Source organism: Meriones unguiculatus, chromosome 5 (genome assembly GCF_030254825.1).
Source record: "Meriones unguiculatus strain TT.TT164.6M chromosome 5, Bangor_MerUng_6.1, whole genome shotgun sequence".
In the NCBI taxonomy this organism is placed as follows: Eukaryota; Metazoa; Chordata; class Mammalia; order Rodentia; family Muridae; genus Meriones; species Meriones unguiculatus.
This window is the reverse complement of record NC_083353.1, coordinates 114,526,188-114,543,538: the sequence shown is the minus strand read 5'-3', so window position 1 is coordinate 114,543,538 and position 17,351 is coordinate 114,526,188. Positions and strand designations below refer to the sequence as shown.

The 17,351-nt window shown below is 51.2% G+C and overlaps 1 protein-coding gene across 1 annotated transcript in view; it reads left to right on the top strand.

The window, feature by feature from the left end:
* Positions 1–14,835, top strand: part of Cd9 (CD9 molecule) — a 28,174-nt gene extending 13,339 nt beyond the window's left edge. Inside the window, exons 2-8 of the mRNA XM_021637026.1 lie at positions 4,548–4,650; positions 10,973–11,070; positions 11,704–11,778; positions 12,855–12,953; positions 13,093–13,182; positions 13,733–13,816; positions 14,342–14,835. Of these exons, the coding sequence (XP_021492701.1) occupies positions 4,548–4,650; positions 10,973–11,070; positions 11,704–11,778; positions 12,855–12,953; positions 13,093–13,182; positions 13,733–13,816; positions 14,342–14,407 (615 nt within the window). The 3' untranslated portion in view covers positions 14,408–14,835. The remainder of the gene's footprint in view (positions 1–4,547; positions 4,651–10,972; positions 11,071–11,703; positions 11,779–12,854; positions 12,954–13,092; positions 13,183–13,732; positions 13,817–14,341) is intronic.
* Positions 14,836–17,351: the final 2,516 nt, after the last annotated feature.

Genomic DNA, 17,351 nt, shown 5'->3' with positions numbered 1-17,351 from the left:
TGAGGAAAGTGCTTGGTTTCGGAGCTCCTGAAGGCAGGGCTGGATTTACATGGGGTCCTTCTCAGCAGAGGTGTGCACTCTCGTCGCCTGCTGTCCTTGGTGGGGCCAGAGTAAAGGAATGCTTATAATTCCCCAGGTGATTCCCACCCTATGTACAGCCAGGAACTGATAGCCCTGTCATGCAGGTGACAGGTGGCAGCTTTAGGCCTTCCTGCTTCTTGCTTGCTACATGTATATTTTGCCATTATTGTTCCCTGAAATAGCCATTGTTTTCCCGGAAGGACAACAGGGAAATTAAAACCCTCCCTCTTTTTCCCAGAGGCTGTCCACCCCCAAACATCCACCTCAGTCCCTCCCAATGTGGCAGGTGAGGCTACCTCAAGACAGTGCAGGGTAGGCCGGTGGTGTGGCTGAGTCAGTTGGTAGAATGCTTGCCTAACATGGACAAAGCCTCAAGCTCAATGGCCAGTACCACAGAGACCAGGCCGGGTGGCCACACACCTGCAGTCTCAGGAGCTAGAAGCAGGACCATCTGAAGTTCAAGGTCATCCTTAGCTACATAAAAAGTTTATGACTGGGCCACAACAAATCCTGTCTCAGCCCCGTTCTTCACCCCTCCTCCCACCCTCCCTCTCACTCTGAAAAATACAAAGAAAGCCCAACAGGCTGAGTTCCCTCTGCTCTCTCTTTTCTGGATTCTCTAACCCCAGCTGGGGAAAGTGTGATGAGCATCTTGTCCTCTAAAAGAGAAAGAGTATGGCCAATGAAGCCACAGTATAAACGATGGCCCAGCCCAGCACAAACCCAGTGTGTTTTGATTGGGATCTGTCCCACAGGGTCACAGGCCACCTCCCACCTGAGGGGACCGGATGCTAGTCCCCTCCTGGTCCATCTGCCCACAGACTTGAATAGTGTCTGTCAGCTTCCCCTCCCCCAGCCGGTGCATACCTTGGCAGGTTCTATCTGGATCCAGTTTTACAAGCCTAGCCAGGAACAACTGAGCAGCTGAGCAGGCAGGTACCCCTAAGCTCTATTATTATACTTTAGCTTTTTTTTTTTTTTTTTTTTTAAATCGTCCTTTGGAATTGGAGGTATTTCCATTGGTTGCAGGTCATGTGTCAGGGTGAGACTGTCCCCGTAGTGAGATTTTCAGTGTGACTCACCAAAACCCTCCACTACAGGGAAAATAGAAATGAGCTGGAATGTGGCACCGTGATGGAGGGCTTGGGTCTCAGCTCACAAGTCCAAGGCCTTGGTTCCAGCCGTAACACTAGAAAGGAAAGGCGGGGAGGGGAAACTTTCATGACTCTGAAATTGGCTGAAGCCTTACAGGACCAGGTTACCCGAGTGTTCAGCCAGAGTTGGGGTGTGCGGCTGGATTCCTCAAAGGGTGGGGTTATAGAGAGGAGAGGACAGCGGGCACTTTGCAGAAACTTGGCCTCTCAGAAGGCTGTAGAAGAGCCGGGCATGGTGTCAGACGCCTGTAATCCCAGCCCTTGGAGAACATGGGAGGGTGGGAAATGAGAGACCAACTCCAGCTGTGCATAGAGGGATTGAGTTGGAAGGCAGCAAAGACTTCATAAGGATTGGCCTCATATCTCATCCGGGGCCTTACCTTGGGGGGGGGGGTGACTCTGTTTTGGTTTTAAATCAGGATTTAACTACATAGCCTATGGCCTCAAAGATCCCCCTGCCTCAGTTTCCCAAGTGCTAGGATTACAGTTGTGCTACACCAAACCTTTTTTTTTTTGGGGGGGACACTACATCTCACTACATATCCTGGAATTGACAATATAGCTGGCCTCAAACTCAGAGCTCTGCTCGCCTCTGCCTCCTGAGTGCTGGGATTAAAGCCCACCCCACCACACCTGTGCCCAGCCTCATGGGTTGTGTTATAGCAGGAAAGGGCCCTTCTGCTGTCTCTTAGGAGTCGATGTGTCCAAAGAATGGATGGGTGGGGAGTGTCATGATTTGAAAAGGAATAAAGACCTCAATCTGACGTTAAGGCGCGTGTGCTCTATGAGGCGTTCGGTAGGGGTGCTGGAATGAGAGCAGCTCAGGTGGCCGGGGCATTTCAGGAGGGACTTAGGTGGTCAGAGGCAGGGATTCCCTGGGGCTGAGTCTGGGAAACTGAGATTTCATCAAAGAGGAGGAGGAGCCTGGGTTCCTTATTGTCAGCTGCAGGTTGGGACAACTGAACTGTGGATTCAGGACTTGAAGGGACAGTGTCGAGGAGCGAAGTTGAAGAAAGAGAGTTTGGGTTTCCATTCTGCTCGTTCTTGCTTTTTTAGGGTTGAGAGTCCTGCCAGTGTGGTGTTGGCACAGACAGAATCACAGAGGCGGTAAAGAAGCTAATTAGCTGAGCAGCCCTGGGAGGAGCTGGAAGCCTTGTGGGGGAGAGACCGGCAGGCCACGGCGCCAGTGGCTTTTCAGACCTGCAGAGACCGTTGCCAAGGCAGAGTAGCCTCCGCCCGGCCTCTGTTGTCACGTCACCCCTTTTCCCGTGTTTCCTCTGCCGCAGCCTCAATGGCTTCTTGTTTAGGGTTTATCTGAGATTGACGGAGATTTTGTGAAATGAGCTTTCAGGCTAGAACCCAGGCTATCCCTGAACTCACTATGGAGCCTGGCACTCCATCTTCCTGCCCCAGCTTCCCAGGTACTGAGAGGACAGGCTCGCACCCCTACGTGGACTGAGCTTTGCCACATTACTGTTAACTTAAAGATACCAGTCACCTAGCACTGGGGAGGCTGAGGTAGAAGGAGGATGGAGGAGAGTTTCGGGCTGGGCTAGACTACCTAATGAAACTTTGTCCAGAAAAAAAAAAAAAAAAAAAAAACAGAAAGCATGGGCGAGCGACATGGCTCTGTGGGGTTAAATGCTTTTCCCCCCCAACACCCTTGAGGATGTGAGGACCAGAACCGGGGGTGATGGCACTGGAGTTCAGGAAGATGGGAGGTAGAGAAGAGAAGCCACAGAAAGCTCTCCAGCGCTGTGGTTACGCAGCAGCAAATAAGGGACCCTGTCAGAAGATGGGAGGCAGCTTGTCCTCTGACCTCACACATGTGCCATAGCGTACACAAAAGTATATACAAACACACACACACACACACACACACACACACACTGTTTAAAAAAGAAAAAAACTGAAAAGAAGAGAAAGAAAAATCCTGGTCTAAGTTCTTTGTGGGTTGTGTGCAGTTTAGGTTTGTCCCGGTTTTCTTATGGCCCATCCTGTAATACTATTTTTTCTTAATCCGTATGAATGACAAAACAAAGCGAGCCCCAGTGAAACAATAGAAGAAACTCCTTTTTTCCTTCACTGTCACATGGATGGAACCATTTGGGGCCAGATGGCAAAGGAGCTTTTCGCAGCAAAACCAGACTGTTTCCATTTGGCTTTTGTTGGAAACAAAAAAGGTAATGAGGCCAACCGTAGGCAGGGCCTCTGGCTTGGAGTGCTGCCTCTGGACTTTCGTCCCCTCCAGCTGGTGAGCAGGCTCAGGGGCTGGCCCCTTTCTAAGGGCCTGTGGGAGCATCGGCATCAAACCTGCCCAGGTCATGTGCAGGAACCCCAATCCAATTGCCACATCATAGGTAAAGTAGAGGAGAAGGGTCAGAATTGGGAGGAAGGGAGATCTGGCTGTTCATAGCGGAGACACTCAGCTTCTGGGGCAAGGTATAGTGGCATTAAGTGTCCCTGGTATGTAGACCCGCCAAAATCGGGTCTGTCACCCCCATGCAGCCGGCCACTACACTGGAGTGCTATGAGTCACTCCCCCAGCAAGCCCTGGAACCGGTGATGAGGGGTCAGCTGGCTGGGGTTGGGGGTGAAGGGGCTTGGCAGAGGCCTTGCTAACAGCTTGTGATCATCTGATCACGCATTTATCATTGCTCAAGTTTAAAAAAAAAAAAAAAGAAAAGATCACCAATTTGTGGGATAGTCCTGGTCTTTCAGGAGGCTGAGGCAGGGGGATAGCTAGAGCCCAGTAGTTCAAGACATGCCTGGGCAACACAGCGCGACAAGTAAAAATATCACTTAACATCCTATTAAACAGTCCAGACACTCACCCACCTGCTCATCAGTTCCTCCCCCCACCTTGAGCTCACCACTCACTTCCTAATCATTGTTTATTTTTTTTTATTGCTTATCACCTTTATGACAGACATTTTATATGCAGCTTAAACCGAGCACTGGTGTTTAGTTAGTGTGTGACTTCGGTGGTTCCTGCTTTGGTTGAACACGGTAAGATACGCCCGTAGTGCCTGGTAGCCATCGTGATTCACCTTCACTGCTGCATGATAGGATTCTGTGCCCGCCAACTGCAATGCTTCTGGTAGGGAGCTGTTCATCCAATCCGGCCTACTGATGGTTTTGGCACACGGTTGATCACACACCTCCCGTCGCTTTCTGCTACTGCCAGATGCACTGGGAGGGCAGAAGGAGAGGATGGTGCCAGAGTCCTCTGCGAGTCTCTTCGGCGTTCCTGGAGCGCATTATCCCCGGCAGCCGGGACTAATGCCCTTCGATGTGTTGAATGTCTTGCAGCTCGCCGGCATTGCAGTGCTTGCCATCGGACTCTGGCTCCGATTCGACTCTCAGACCAAGAGCATCTTTGAGCAAGAAAGTAATCATTCCAGTTTCTACACAGGTAAGACGAGGAGGTGGCACTTCAGCTCTGGAGAGGGACGTCACATCGACCTGAGGACTTGGGCCTGGCAGAGAGGGGCTGGCCACATGAGCCAGCCCTGTCCCTTTCAAGTTAGGTGGCTTTGTCCATGCGTTTGCATCGGGCTGCTGTGGTTTCTTTTCTTGCCCGCTGAGTTTGGCATCCTGACCGTTCTCTGAGGTGAAGTTGGGTCTGGCCAGGCTGCTGCTACCACTCCTGAGGGTGTGGGAACCTTGGTCTGAATGCTGTGTATCTGCAAACTAAATCATAATCATCTCAAGTCAGAAACCCTTGGCCTAGTATACATCCGCAGAGGCCGGAAGAGAAGGGGCTCCCCTCCCTGTATCTCTCCAGACCAGCTTCCTGGATATATAATCAAAATTAAAGATTAATGGGGGTGGGGAGGGTCCTCTGTTGGAGGCACTTACATGAGGCCCTCAGAAGGAGGTCAAAGGAAAAGCTAAGTAAGCAAGAGAGCCAAGTGACAGAAAGAAAACAAAGAGGTGAAGGAAGGAAAGAGAGAGAACATGGAAGGGAGAGAAAAGAAATCCTGCCCTTTGGGAAAACTGCTTTTGCCTTAGGGAAGGGTTTTCCCTTTCAGTATGGTTGGAATCACCTGAGCCTGAACCAGGCAGTAGCTTTCTCTACACGGGTTCCTTGGCCCTTCCTGGCTCCATTCAGCCCGTTTCTCTGCCTCTGTAAGAGGAGGTGCCACTGAGGACCATTTCCTGTAGCTGCCAGCTTGCGTACAACTCAGCCTTTGGTTCCACTCCGCCTGGTTTGGAAGTAGGAAGCCCCCTATTTTTAGGGTGATCCTGTCATGCCATCAGACCAGCGTGAGTTGTCACTTCCTTTCCACCCACTGAAGTTATTTTTACGAAAGACAAGAAAGCATCCTGACAGGATTATCATCTTTTGGGCTTCAGGGACCAGGGGCCATGGTTTCAGTCAGCCTTCCCTTTTCCCTCTAGCTGTCCAGGTAGCCGGGAGGAGCTAAGTCACAAAGCCCCTGACTTCTCCATCTAGATCTCAGTTTTCCTGCCTTTTATTATTGTTCATCAGCGGCGGTGGGGTGGGGAAGGGCTGGGTGCACTGCCCGGCTCTTAAAAAGAAAGTGGGAAAGAGAACACTCCGTGGCTTATGGTTTGGCCTTTTGTTTTGTTTTTAAACTACAAGCAGAGTTTTTAGGGAGCAGGTTTCCATAGTGCCCTGACTTGTTTTAGCAACAGAGCTTTGATTCGGAGCAGGAATGCCACGGCAGAGAGCAGGAGGGAGTAGGATATGGGGGGGCGGGCATTTTCCACAAAGGAGCAGGGAACTGAGGGGACCCCCTTCGCACTCCATGCCCCAGCACACAAGGGAGCTGTGAGCACACTCCCTGGGGACAGCAGGTCCACAGACAGGAATGGGGACCTCTCCAGGCCGATCTCCTGAGCAAGGCCCTACACAGTTCCCCTGCGTCTTCTGAAGGAGTCCCGAGGCCTCAGGCCTCCTGTCCTTTTGACTACTCCTGGTTACCTAGTAGTTCTTCCCATCTCGGTATATTTTTAGATGTGGGGAGAACGATTGTCGCTGGTGACTGGGTGGCCTGGGAAGAAACCACTCCCAAGCCCCACCCTTTCCTGGTGTAGTTCTCTGGGTCCATCCCTACAACTCTACGAGGAACAGGGAGTATTTCCCGTCTCACAACCTAGAGAGCCCAGACCCTGGCCCAAGCGCTTGTCCCTCAAACATAAACCCCAGCTCCTTCTGGGATTCTCTGTGCTGGGTTGTAGGTGGAGCGCCTCTTGCAAACAGTGACCATCGCGCCTTCTCCGGGAGCAGGACAAGGCTCTCTGGGCTTTTTTTGACTTCAAACAAATTGAGGCTAAGGGAGAAGCCCCCACACCCGTGGCCCTAGGTGTAGTCCTTAGCTGTCCTGGGCTTGCTTTGTAGACCAGGCTGGCCTTGAGCTCAAAGAGATCCGCCTGCCTCTGCCTCCCTGAATGCTGGGATTACAGGCATGTGCCACCACACCGGGCTTCCTCCTGGGGTTCTAATCATGCTGGTTATGATGGAGTTTAAATGGCCTTCAGCGGTCCTTCCTAAAGAGACCAGAGGTTGATTGAAAGCAAGAGTTCCAGAAGACAGCAGTCCCTCACTGGAGCCTGGCATCCGTTGTCTCCTCAGCTCTGTCGGCACTCAGCCCCTTTGCACTGAACCCGGCTGGCATTTCAGAGTGTTGTTGTTGATTTGGGAGATGGGAGGCTCCTGGAACCTAGGGCCTGCAGTACATACACTAGGCACCTCTCTACCATTAAGCTGTACCCCTAGCCTTCTTTTCCTTTAAAACTTTGGGACAGATTCTCACTAAGTTGTTGAAGCTGCCCTTGAACTTACTTAGGCTGGCCTTGAACTTGTAGTCTCCTGCCTCAGCCTCTTGAGTAGCTGGTATTAAAGGCCTATGCCACCAACCCTTCTAAGAGTTCAGCTTTGAAGATGCTGTTCTTTTTCCAGGGACTAGGGGCTACTGCCAAAGACACAAAAACATCGGGAAACCAAGTGGCGGTGGGCCCTGCCTGGACGACCATTACATTTTGGGAAACTGAAGTTGCTGTCCCTGGGCAAAGGGTCAAGGAGGCTTTGTCCTCTGTGTCCCCCTTGTCACTGGACTATGAGGCCTGCCCTTTGTGTGAACCAGAGTCCTCCCAACACTTGAGCTAGGAGTGCGAGCTTCACCCAGGGTGATTTTCTTGGCATCATGGGCGTGGCCAACCCTTGCACACGGCCACCCTCAGACCAGCCTGAGTTTGCAGCTGACTCTTCATGCTTGCTGGGATGAGACCACAGTTTGCACAGTTGAGAAATGGTGTGTGATGAGGCAGAGAAGCAAGCCCTCAGAACAGCTGATAGCCTTATACGGGCCTTCTCTCCAGCTCAGGCCCTGGCAGGCTCATCCTCTCAGCAGGACCCCATCTCAGGCTTACAAACATGTCATGTCACAGAACCACATCTTTTCTGGCCCGGGAGCCCCCAGCTCTTCTTACCTACTGTGGTGTCCTTCTGGAATCATGGCTGCAGTGAAGGACTTTAGGAGGTCTAGCCAGAGGCTGTGAGTGTATCCATTCCTCCTTTGGAACCTTCTGGGTGTCAGTGTCCTCCCTGCTTGGAGCCTCATTTTCCCCACCTGAATTCGTACATAACCACACCCCTCCCTCTGAGAGTTACCATGGCCAGTGAGGCTCTTCTGCATGAGAGTAACCGGCCCCAGGAGAGAGAGAAAGCAAGAATGGGGGGGGGAGTAGAGCTGGGGATAATGAACTTCAAGCAAGTGAGGATGAGCCTAGAAGATCAGGTCCTCTTGCACACAGGGGAAGCTGCCGTGTCCTCCCTAGCCTGAGCTCAGAGTCCAACACACAGGTGGGCCAGGGCACCCTGATTCCTGTGCAAAGGACACCCTGACATATGCTACTGCCAAGCCTCCCTCCCCCCACCCCATTTAAATAGACCTATAATGTCAGCCCAAGGGGCGGGGGAGTGCAATAAACAGCCCTTAAACAATTTAGCATGGAGATCCTGAAGAAGGCCGCCTGACGAACAAATTTTTCCATGAGTCAGACAGAAAGCTAACATTCGCTTGTTTTATAAAAGGGAACACTTTGTCATCTATCAGTGCCAGCCCTTGCTAACAAGTGTGGGGGGGTGGGGCCGCGAGCAGCCTTCCCAAAAGGAAGCTGGGGTCAGCCCTTTTCGAAAACAAGCCTAAGTCTGGGGCCAGCTCCTAGGTGAGTGTCTTCAGTGCCTTGCCTTCAGGAAGCCCTGGGTTTGAGCTCTAGCCTGGCAGGGCTACCGTAGTGAGCAGATACAATCTGAGACTCACAACAGATCCATGACTCACAAGGCTTGGGCTACTCTATAGCTTAAAGGCTGCTGCCAGGGCTGCTGCCTTTCTCTGACAGAGACTCCAGAGCTGTAGCTGTGTGAACAAGATCGAAAGCCGGCAGGCGCTTTACCTTAAAAATCTCTCTGGAGTGGATCTGTCCTATGAGAACCCTCTTGTTGAACTCACGGCTACCCCAGCTGCCCTGGCTTTGCTAGGGTATCCAAGCTCCCATACTGCAGTGTGGACTCAGAAAAAAAAACAAAAACAAAAGAAGAAAAAAAAATGCATCCGTCTGTTTGCATTTGATTCTCTTGCGTGTGCTTCTGAATCCTTTTGATCTCTTAATACCACCCCAGCTCCCATCGACTCAGCCCCTGCTCTGCAGCTCGAAGGAGTGATCTCCCCCTTCCTTGTCTTGCCCTGATGCTACAGTCAGAAACCATGGCTGTGCTACTGCCTCATTCCGTGGTGTCCCCTTGGCAGCTGGCTCTCCTCCCCAGGGGCCATGCACGGGACTGCACTGCCTCCCAAGTTCAGTCTCCGCCCTCCCCCTCCCCCCACTACATTTGACTGGCTAGGAAGATGACTTGAGGACAATCTGCATTTGTCTCCTTGCCCAGTCTGGGCCAGGCATGCACAGAAACAATACCCGTATTCACGCACCGTGGGGTTTGCCAGCAACCCCACGTGACCTCACGTCACGGCAGATGGGAGGAGGCGAGGGAGGCACAAATGCCCACTGTGTGCTCTCTGCTCTGTGCCACCCATGAGCGTTAGCTACAGGCCGGTCCCACGGTCTCCTGGCTGCAGGGTCCAGCCCTGTGCTGGGTGGGTGCTGCAGGTGGGAGGGGGGACAGTAATCAGTGTGGCACGTGCCAAAAGTTCTTTCCCTGTAGTGTGCTGTGTCTTGTGAGAAGGCATCAGAGCTCCCACCCCCTCTCATTTTCAGCCCCTAGTTAAAGAACTCTCTCTGGTACCCATGGGAGAATAGGGAGAGAGCATCCCCTCCATTAAAATCAACACTTGCCTTTCGCAATGGTTGCCAAGCCCTTATATTATCGAGATTAATAACAGTTGGCCCTGGCCCTATGCTTATGTGGATGGCACCATTGCACACATCACAATAGTTCCAGGAGACTTCGCTATTGTCTCGCACACACACCGCCGTTTGTGGTGCTGAAAATTGAACCCAGTGCCTCACACTCAGTAAGTATGCACTCACCCCAAGTCCCAGTCATTTCTTTTTAAATTTACGTGTGCACGTGTGGACTCTTAGCTCCAGGCTGCACCACCCTCTTCTAGCCTCCAAGGACAACTGCATTCATGAGGACATACATCAACAGAGACATACACCTCATTTAAATGTATGTATATTGTGTGTGTGCGCACACACATGCACCCCAGCACGTCTGTTACGGTTTTTCCTAGGGGACTTAGGACAGAGAGCTCCACACGGGTAGTCCCTGCCCAACAACTGCAGCTTCTCAAGAGTGTCCCTGTGTGATGGACGCTGTGGGCAGAGCCATAGTGAGCTGGGATAAGTGTACCCAGGGCTGCCCCGCTGGGATTCCAGATCCAGGGATTTGTATTGTCTGGGCGTGGGCAGGACTTAAAGACTCTTTACCCCCTCCACGTCTTCGCCGTTATCCACCCACATTGAAGACTTGGCATCACTCACTCTCCCCTTAGACTGGTGGTAAATCCTTTCAGCCGTAAGCTCGGGTAACTTCCTTCCAACCGTAAGATCTCTTCGGTGGGCTGAAGGGATTTCTTGGCATTTAAGATGTGCGTGCGTGCGTGCGTTTGTGTTTGTGTGTGTGCAATGTGAGGTGCCAAGAGAGGGCATGGTGGGCACTGAAGTTACAGGCATCTGGGAGATGCCCAACATGGATCCTAGAATCCAGTGTCTGGTCCTCGTGGTTAAGCAACAAGTGCTGGTAACCACTGAGCCATCTCTGCAGCCTCAGAAACACATCCTAGCTGAAGAGCGCCCGCCCAGTGGTTAGTAGCAGTGCTGGGGCTAGAGATCTTCTGACTTCATAACACACAGCGGCCTATGTGTCCTTTGTACTAGAACAAGAAACTCTAGCCAGCATTGGCTGTTGGGTGCTGGCAGCGCGCAGAAAGGATTTCTAAGGGAATTGTGTTCTCAAGTCCTCGGCAGCTAGCCCTTATATGAGAGGTCTGGGTAAATTAGCTCAAGTGCAACCTCCTGCTGGGTAGAAACAGCGCTTTGCACCAGGGTTGTCTCCTAAGTAGAATCTGAGGGTCCTCAGAACCCTTCTAGGAAAGCCAAGGATAAGGTAGAGTGTAGGCAGGATAGAGCAGAGGTGGAGAGTGCTGTTTTGTGTGCAGTCACCAAGGAGGCATTGAGGGGGAGAGGCCTGGGCCTCCAGACTAATGTTTCCAAACTTGTGTCCTTTCCCTCCCTCCTGCCCTCAGGAGTGTACATTCTGATTGGAGCTGGGGCCCTCATGATGCTAGTGGGTTTCCTGGGCTGCTGTGGAGCTGTACAAGAGTCCCAGTGCATGCTGGGGTTGGTAAGTATTGTTTTTCTGTACTCCCAGTCTTACCTTAATCCCATTCCTTTCCCAAAATGTCACCAGGCCTGTGCTTAGGACAGCTAGAATGAACGGAGTAAGGAAGGCACCCCTTCCTTACTGGGCTCTGCTCAGGCTCCTGCCACCATCTTGGTCATAGCCCCAGTCTCTCTGCATGGCAGGCATTAACCCCCTGCATTTCTGGAGCCCTCATCACTTCCCTTAGGCAGCTAAATGCCAGGACTTTGTTTCCCCCTTTCTTGAAGACCACTTTTGCTCTTATCCCCTGCATCCACAGGCACTTCTGCCTTCTCTCCCTCTTCTTTCAAAAATGGTTTCTGTCTTGCCCAAACTCCACAGAGTGAAGGCACTGCCGTTGTTTTCCTAGTTCTCCTTAGGGTTTTGTGTGGGGGCAGTGGTGTTTTACTGCTGCCCAGCTCCAAACTAATACCCTCCAAATACGAGTTTAGGGGCGGCTGACCCCACATTCTCCTCCAGAACGCCATGGGGCCCCCTTTGTCACCCTCTTCCTGCCTGTTCGTTTGTGCCACCCACATGCTGCCTGCTCTACATCGCTTTGGTGTTGCTGACTGACTTGTCAGGGTCCCTCTCACCGCATCTCCTGTCTTCCAGTTCTTCGGATTCCTCCTGGTGATATTCGCCATCGAGATAGCTGCAGCTGTCTGGGGCTATACCCACAAGGATGAGGTAGGTGTTTCCCAGAAGCCTCTTGGGTCCTGCAGTGATTTAATTTTCTGAGCCGGGAAGAGGGTTGATGAAGATTGAAGAAGGGTCCAGGCTAGTTACTTGCTGGACTTTCCGCTGAACACACTCCTTTATTGAGTATATTTCCATGTAGGAGCAAGATATACACGCCTTGGGGCTGGGAATGAGCCTGTCCTGTGTGGCTAGCACATAGCAGATGTTGAGGAACCATCATTCACTTTGGAAGCCATTTGCGTGTGCGTGTGTGTGTGTGTGTGTGCACATCTGTGTGTCTGTCAATCACAGCTAAACAGCCCTTCCCCCAACCCTAGAAGGGTTGCTCAGAACAACATGGCTTTCTGTCATCAGAAAAGACTCCCTTTCTCCAGTCTGTAAATACATACCACAGGTGCCACACCAGATGCTATCAAGGTCCCCAAGTATCCGGGTTCCTGGTCCCCACTTTCAGGAACCTTGCCATCTAGTGTGGGAGAAAGATGTCTGACACATGTCACGCCAGTCGTTTCTAACCAGAGTACCTTGAGATTTAAAAGGTGAGGTTGGACTGGGGCATCTCTTCCTGTTTGTAGAGAAAGGAATGTGGACCTACACCTTGACAGAGGAAAATGGGAGAAACGGGAAACTTCTGGGCAAAAGAAAGGGCAGGGTTTTCGTTTCCGGGGTGGTCTCTAAGGAGCTGGAGGCCAGGCTGGGACACAGCAGTGCAGTGTTTGAAGGTGGGGTGCCTTACATTCTGCAGAGACAGAGGAAAGGTACAGGGACCCTTTGGGGGAGGTCCCTCTTTCCAATAAACCAGCTGAGCAGAGTGTCACACGCCTGTGATCCCAGCACTCAGGGAGGCAGAGGCAGGCAGATCTCTGTGAGTTCGCAGCCAAGCCTGGTCTACAAAGGGAGTCCAGGACAGCCAAGGCTACTCCATCTGGGCGCTTTGGAGGCCGAAGCAGGAATGGTGCCGAGAAAGGTGATGCTGGTGGCAGTTAGCCAAGTACTTCAAGAATACCTGTGAGAAAGTTTTCCGGGAAACCCATCTCTGCTCCTGCTTTGTCTGTCCGTCACAGGTGATTAAGGAAGTCCAGGAATTTTACAAAGACACCTACCACAAGTTGAGGACCAAGGATGAGCCCCAGCGGGAAACACTCAAAGCCATCCATATGGCGGTAGGTCACCTTTGTGGCGGAAACCACGGGGCCCGCTGGTGCCTCCCTCCAGAGTATCCGCACTCGTATTTCTATACCGAGCTGACGTGGCTCTTATCTTTGTTTCCCCCTCATCCCCATCTCTGCCTTCTCCCTGCAGCTGAACTGCTGTGGTATAGGTGGTGCTGTGGAGAGCTTTCTAACGGACATCTGCCCCAAAAAGGACTTTATGGAAACCATCCAGGTTAAGGTAAACGTGAGACACAAACCTAGCACCCTGCCCTGCTGCTTACGCCAAACCCTGCAAGGGCAAGGTTTGGCAACATTCTTCCCAGAGGCCTCTCCTCAGGTGGCAGCAAGACAAAGGCCAGATCGGAGATATAGCTGACCCCTACCTAGCTCCCACAACTACAGGTACCTGGGACCGAACACTGCTGCCCGGGTCCCCACCCTTAAAGAACTCTTCTGAGCTCCACAGACACCAGGCACAAACATGGTGCGTGCACACGCACGCAGACAAAACACTCCTACACGTAAAAGCAAATAGAAAGGAAAGAGACCTCAGACCTCCCCCTTCTCTGAAGTACTCTCAAGTCTGAAGTACCCACCTGCCATATCTCCCATTTCCTCCTTCGGTCCACCCGGCCAGGACAGCTGATACCCAAATACCTCCATCCCCGTTGGCCCTCTGGCCACCAGGCCTCCCAGCATGATACAGGTAGTCAGCAAGCCAGCCAGGAAGAGGAACACCCCCAGAGTGAGAGCTGTTTCTGACCCTGTGCCTTGTTTACCTCTCTAAGCCCTGCCCGGAAGTCATCAATGAGGTCTTCAACAACAAGTTCCACATCATTGGAGCAGTGGGCATCGGCATCGCCGTGGTGATGGTAAGTGGCAGGTGGTCCAGAGAAGAGGCACTGTCAGTAAGCTGTGCCCAGGCACTGTTAGAAGTGCTGTAGGCTCAACAGCTAAAGCAACCCTGGCTGTCCTGGCCAGGTGGGTGCCATCGCTATTTCCTCTTTACTGTTGGGAAGTGTGAGCGCTGGGACTGAGGCTCAGAGGTAGGGCCCTTTGCTGGAACGGGTCAAGCCCTGGTTTCATTCCCAAGCACCAGGAAAAAGACAGGAGGGCGGGGAGAGTTCCCAATCTGCATGCTGTGTCGGAGACACTGGATTTAGCGTTTAAAGCTGCTCTTTCAGGGTCTCGCTCTGAATGCTCCCTGAGGAAATGGTTCATGCTGCGGATCTCAGCAGCTGGCTGGCTGTCCACCATCCTTCCTGTTCTCTGGCCTCCGTCTCTCCTACTTTCCTGGACCTTGCTGCCTTGGTTGGCTGTTTGTCTTGGTCTGAGTGATGCTCTTTCCCTCTCATTCAGACACTCTTCCCACCCCCCCACTCTTCCTGTCTCTGCAGATCTTCGGCATGATTTTCAGCATGATCCTGTGCTGCGCCATCCGCAGGAGCCGAGAAATGGTCTAGAGTCCACCCCCACCCCGAGCAGGAATGGTGGCCCTGAAGACTGTCTGGGCCGTTTGTTATTTTTGTTTTGTTTTGTTTTTGTTTTTGTTTTTGCCACTAATATTAGTATTCATTATGCATTTCTAAACAACAGTTATTCTGTGTTCGTCTTTTTAATGCTTTATTCATTATTGACATTTGTAGTTGAGGGAATCTGGGGATTCAGTTTGCTTTCATTTTTTTTTTTTTTTTGGTTGTTTATTTTTTGCTTGTTATGTTAAGCAAAAATCCTGCAATGAAAGGTACTATATTTGCCAGACTCTAGACAGAAGATGTTGTACATAAAGAGAATTTTTTTCCTTTAAATAGATAAAAGTATCTATCAGATTTAATCAGGTTGTAAGTTATATTGAAGACAATTTGATACATAATAAAAGATTATAACAATATCTAGAATGGGTTGATATTGCTTTATTTAAATTAGTTTTTAGAACTGCTTGGGTTAAAAGTATTTTTTCAGCTTTTTTGTTTGTTTGTTTGTCTGTTTGTTTGTTTGTTTTGTATTCTAAATCTGTAGTCCAGGTTGGCCTGGAGTTCTCTCTGTACATCAGGCTGGCCTGGAGTTCCAGGAAGCCCTCAAACCCCTCCCAAATGCTGAGATGATGGCTCCTTCGGCTGTTTTATATTCTCAGGGCACTAAATGAGAGATAGATTGGAAGATGGGGTCTTCTCACCTACTGGTAAGGAAATTGAGGTGTGATAGATAGGAGGATTTTGCCCTGATGTCACAAAATTTTAGTATTAGGGTCCACACTAGAATGAGTCCCCAACTCAGCGGTGTGTTCTGTCTTGGAGTCTCATGCCTCCAGCACCAAGACCTTGGTAGCCAGGCATAGCCAGTGCTCAGTGTTTTCGTCCGTGAAGACTTGTTGGTTGAATGGCTAAGTGAGCACACATCCATCAGGGTTAATCAAAGAAACAGAACCACTCCAAGATACACGCCCTCAGGGCTTCATCGCAGCAGTCCGTCCCTACACAGACGCTGGACCGAGTTGAGAGGACTGATGGATAGGGGAGAGCGAGAACTAGATGGAAGCGGCAGGGCGCGCAGTGGTGTCTCTGGTACTTCGGAGTCTTGCCTGGGCTGGGCCCTCAGTTCAGAGCCAAGCAAGTTGAGCAGAAGCATGGGAAACATCTTCATTCCCCATCCTTGATTCAGTTTAGATTCTTTTTAAAGTGTGGTGGCTCAGGGATTAAGAGCACTGGCCACTCTTCAAGAGGACCCAGGTTCTAGGCCTAGCCCCCACATGGTATCTCACAACCGGCTGGAACTCCAGTTCCACGGGATATGATGCCCTTCCTCTGGGCAGCCGGCATGCATGTGGTGCACAGAAGATGCACAGACATACTGTCAAACAGAACAGCGTGGGCTCGTGGACCGTACCTCCAGAGGAACTGGTGCAGATCTGTGAGGATGGAGCGAGTTCAAAGCCCAGGCAATCCCAAAGCTGAGAATGGAAGGTGTGGGACAAAGCTCTCTTGTGTCTGTGCCTGCCTCAGGAGCACATGACCCCACCCCAAGGTGGCTATAGGTCACCTGAGCTTGTCACCTGTTAGCTCTCCCTCGTGTAAAGAGCGCTTTGCCAGCATCCTAAGCACCAGCCAGTGAGGTGCGTTCATCCTCAAAACCCCTCCCCACTGCCCAAGGCTTATAAGCTCCTGTTTCACATGAAATAAAGCAGCGCGCATTATCTACTCCGACTGGGTGAGCATTCAGAGCTGTAACACTGGGGGAAAGAAGGACTCCCCTTCTCCCCAAAGAATTCATTGCTGGACCCCCAGACTCCACTGCCAGCCACCTTCCCGCAGTGGGACTTTTCAGCGGAGAAGCAAGCACTTCCAGCCCAGGAGTGTCCGGCCTTCCTGGGAGACACAGCCATACACAAACCACCATATACTTTTTTTTAATTATTAAAATGTATGGTATGGGGGTACATACCTGTAACCTCAGCACCCAGGAGGCTGAGGCAGAATTATCAGTTCTAGGCCAGCGTGGGCAGCACAGCAGCAGCAAAACAAGAGAGACTCAGAATGTTAAGGGCAGAGAGTGGCGATGCATGCCAGCCTCTCATCCCAGCCAGCCTTTGGGAGGTGGTCTCTGAGTTTGAGGCTAGCCTGGGATACATGAGATCGTGTCTTAAAAAGGGAAAATAGTGCAATGTGGATGACCTTAAGAACACTGGTAAGTGAAATAAGCCAGACAGGAAAGAGTGAGTATTTTTTAAGAGCTTTTTATTGCATATGTCTGTTTAGCCAAGGCGAGGGTTTGGACCACAGCTCGTTTGTGGAGGTCAAAGGACAACTTGTGAAAGTTAGCTTTTTTCTTTCACCTTGTGGGTGGGATTCAAGTCCTCAGGCTTGAAAGCAAGCACCTTTACCCACGGAGCTGTCCATTTGCTGACCCAGGAGTTACTGTTTAATGAGTCCAGAGATTTCTGTTTAGATAATGAAGTTTGGGGATGTGTGAAGACACAGAGGGCCAGTGTGTTGTACAGTTTAAAGTGGTGAAAATGGTATATTGTATATTGGGTAAATTTTGGTAGGTAAGTACAAAGTTAGCTTTCCAGGTCCCACAGTTCTGCTAGGGCCCTGCATCCCTTCTCCATTCCAGCAGTTAAAGAAAGCCACTATGGTTCTGGTTGTGGAAACAAGTCAGCTGTTAGTTTCATGTAAGCTACAGAGCAGGTCTGAGGAAAAAGAAGTCAGAAGACAGGGCGGCCCATGGAAGGACTTTTCGAGCAACTACTCTTTCCCTCAATCCATCCAGGCCTCAGTGACCCAGGGGTGTTCTCCACCCCACCCACTCACCCACCCCACCCCCCACTGCCTTCATGCTGGCTTGAGGGTGAGTCCTGAGCAGATAATGCAATTGTCCCCACTCAAGTCTTGGCCATTAGACCCCTGG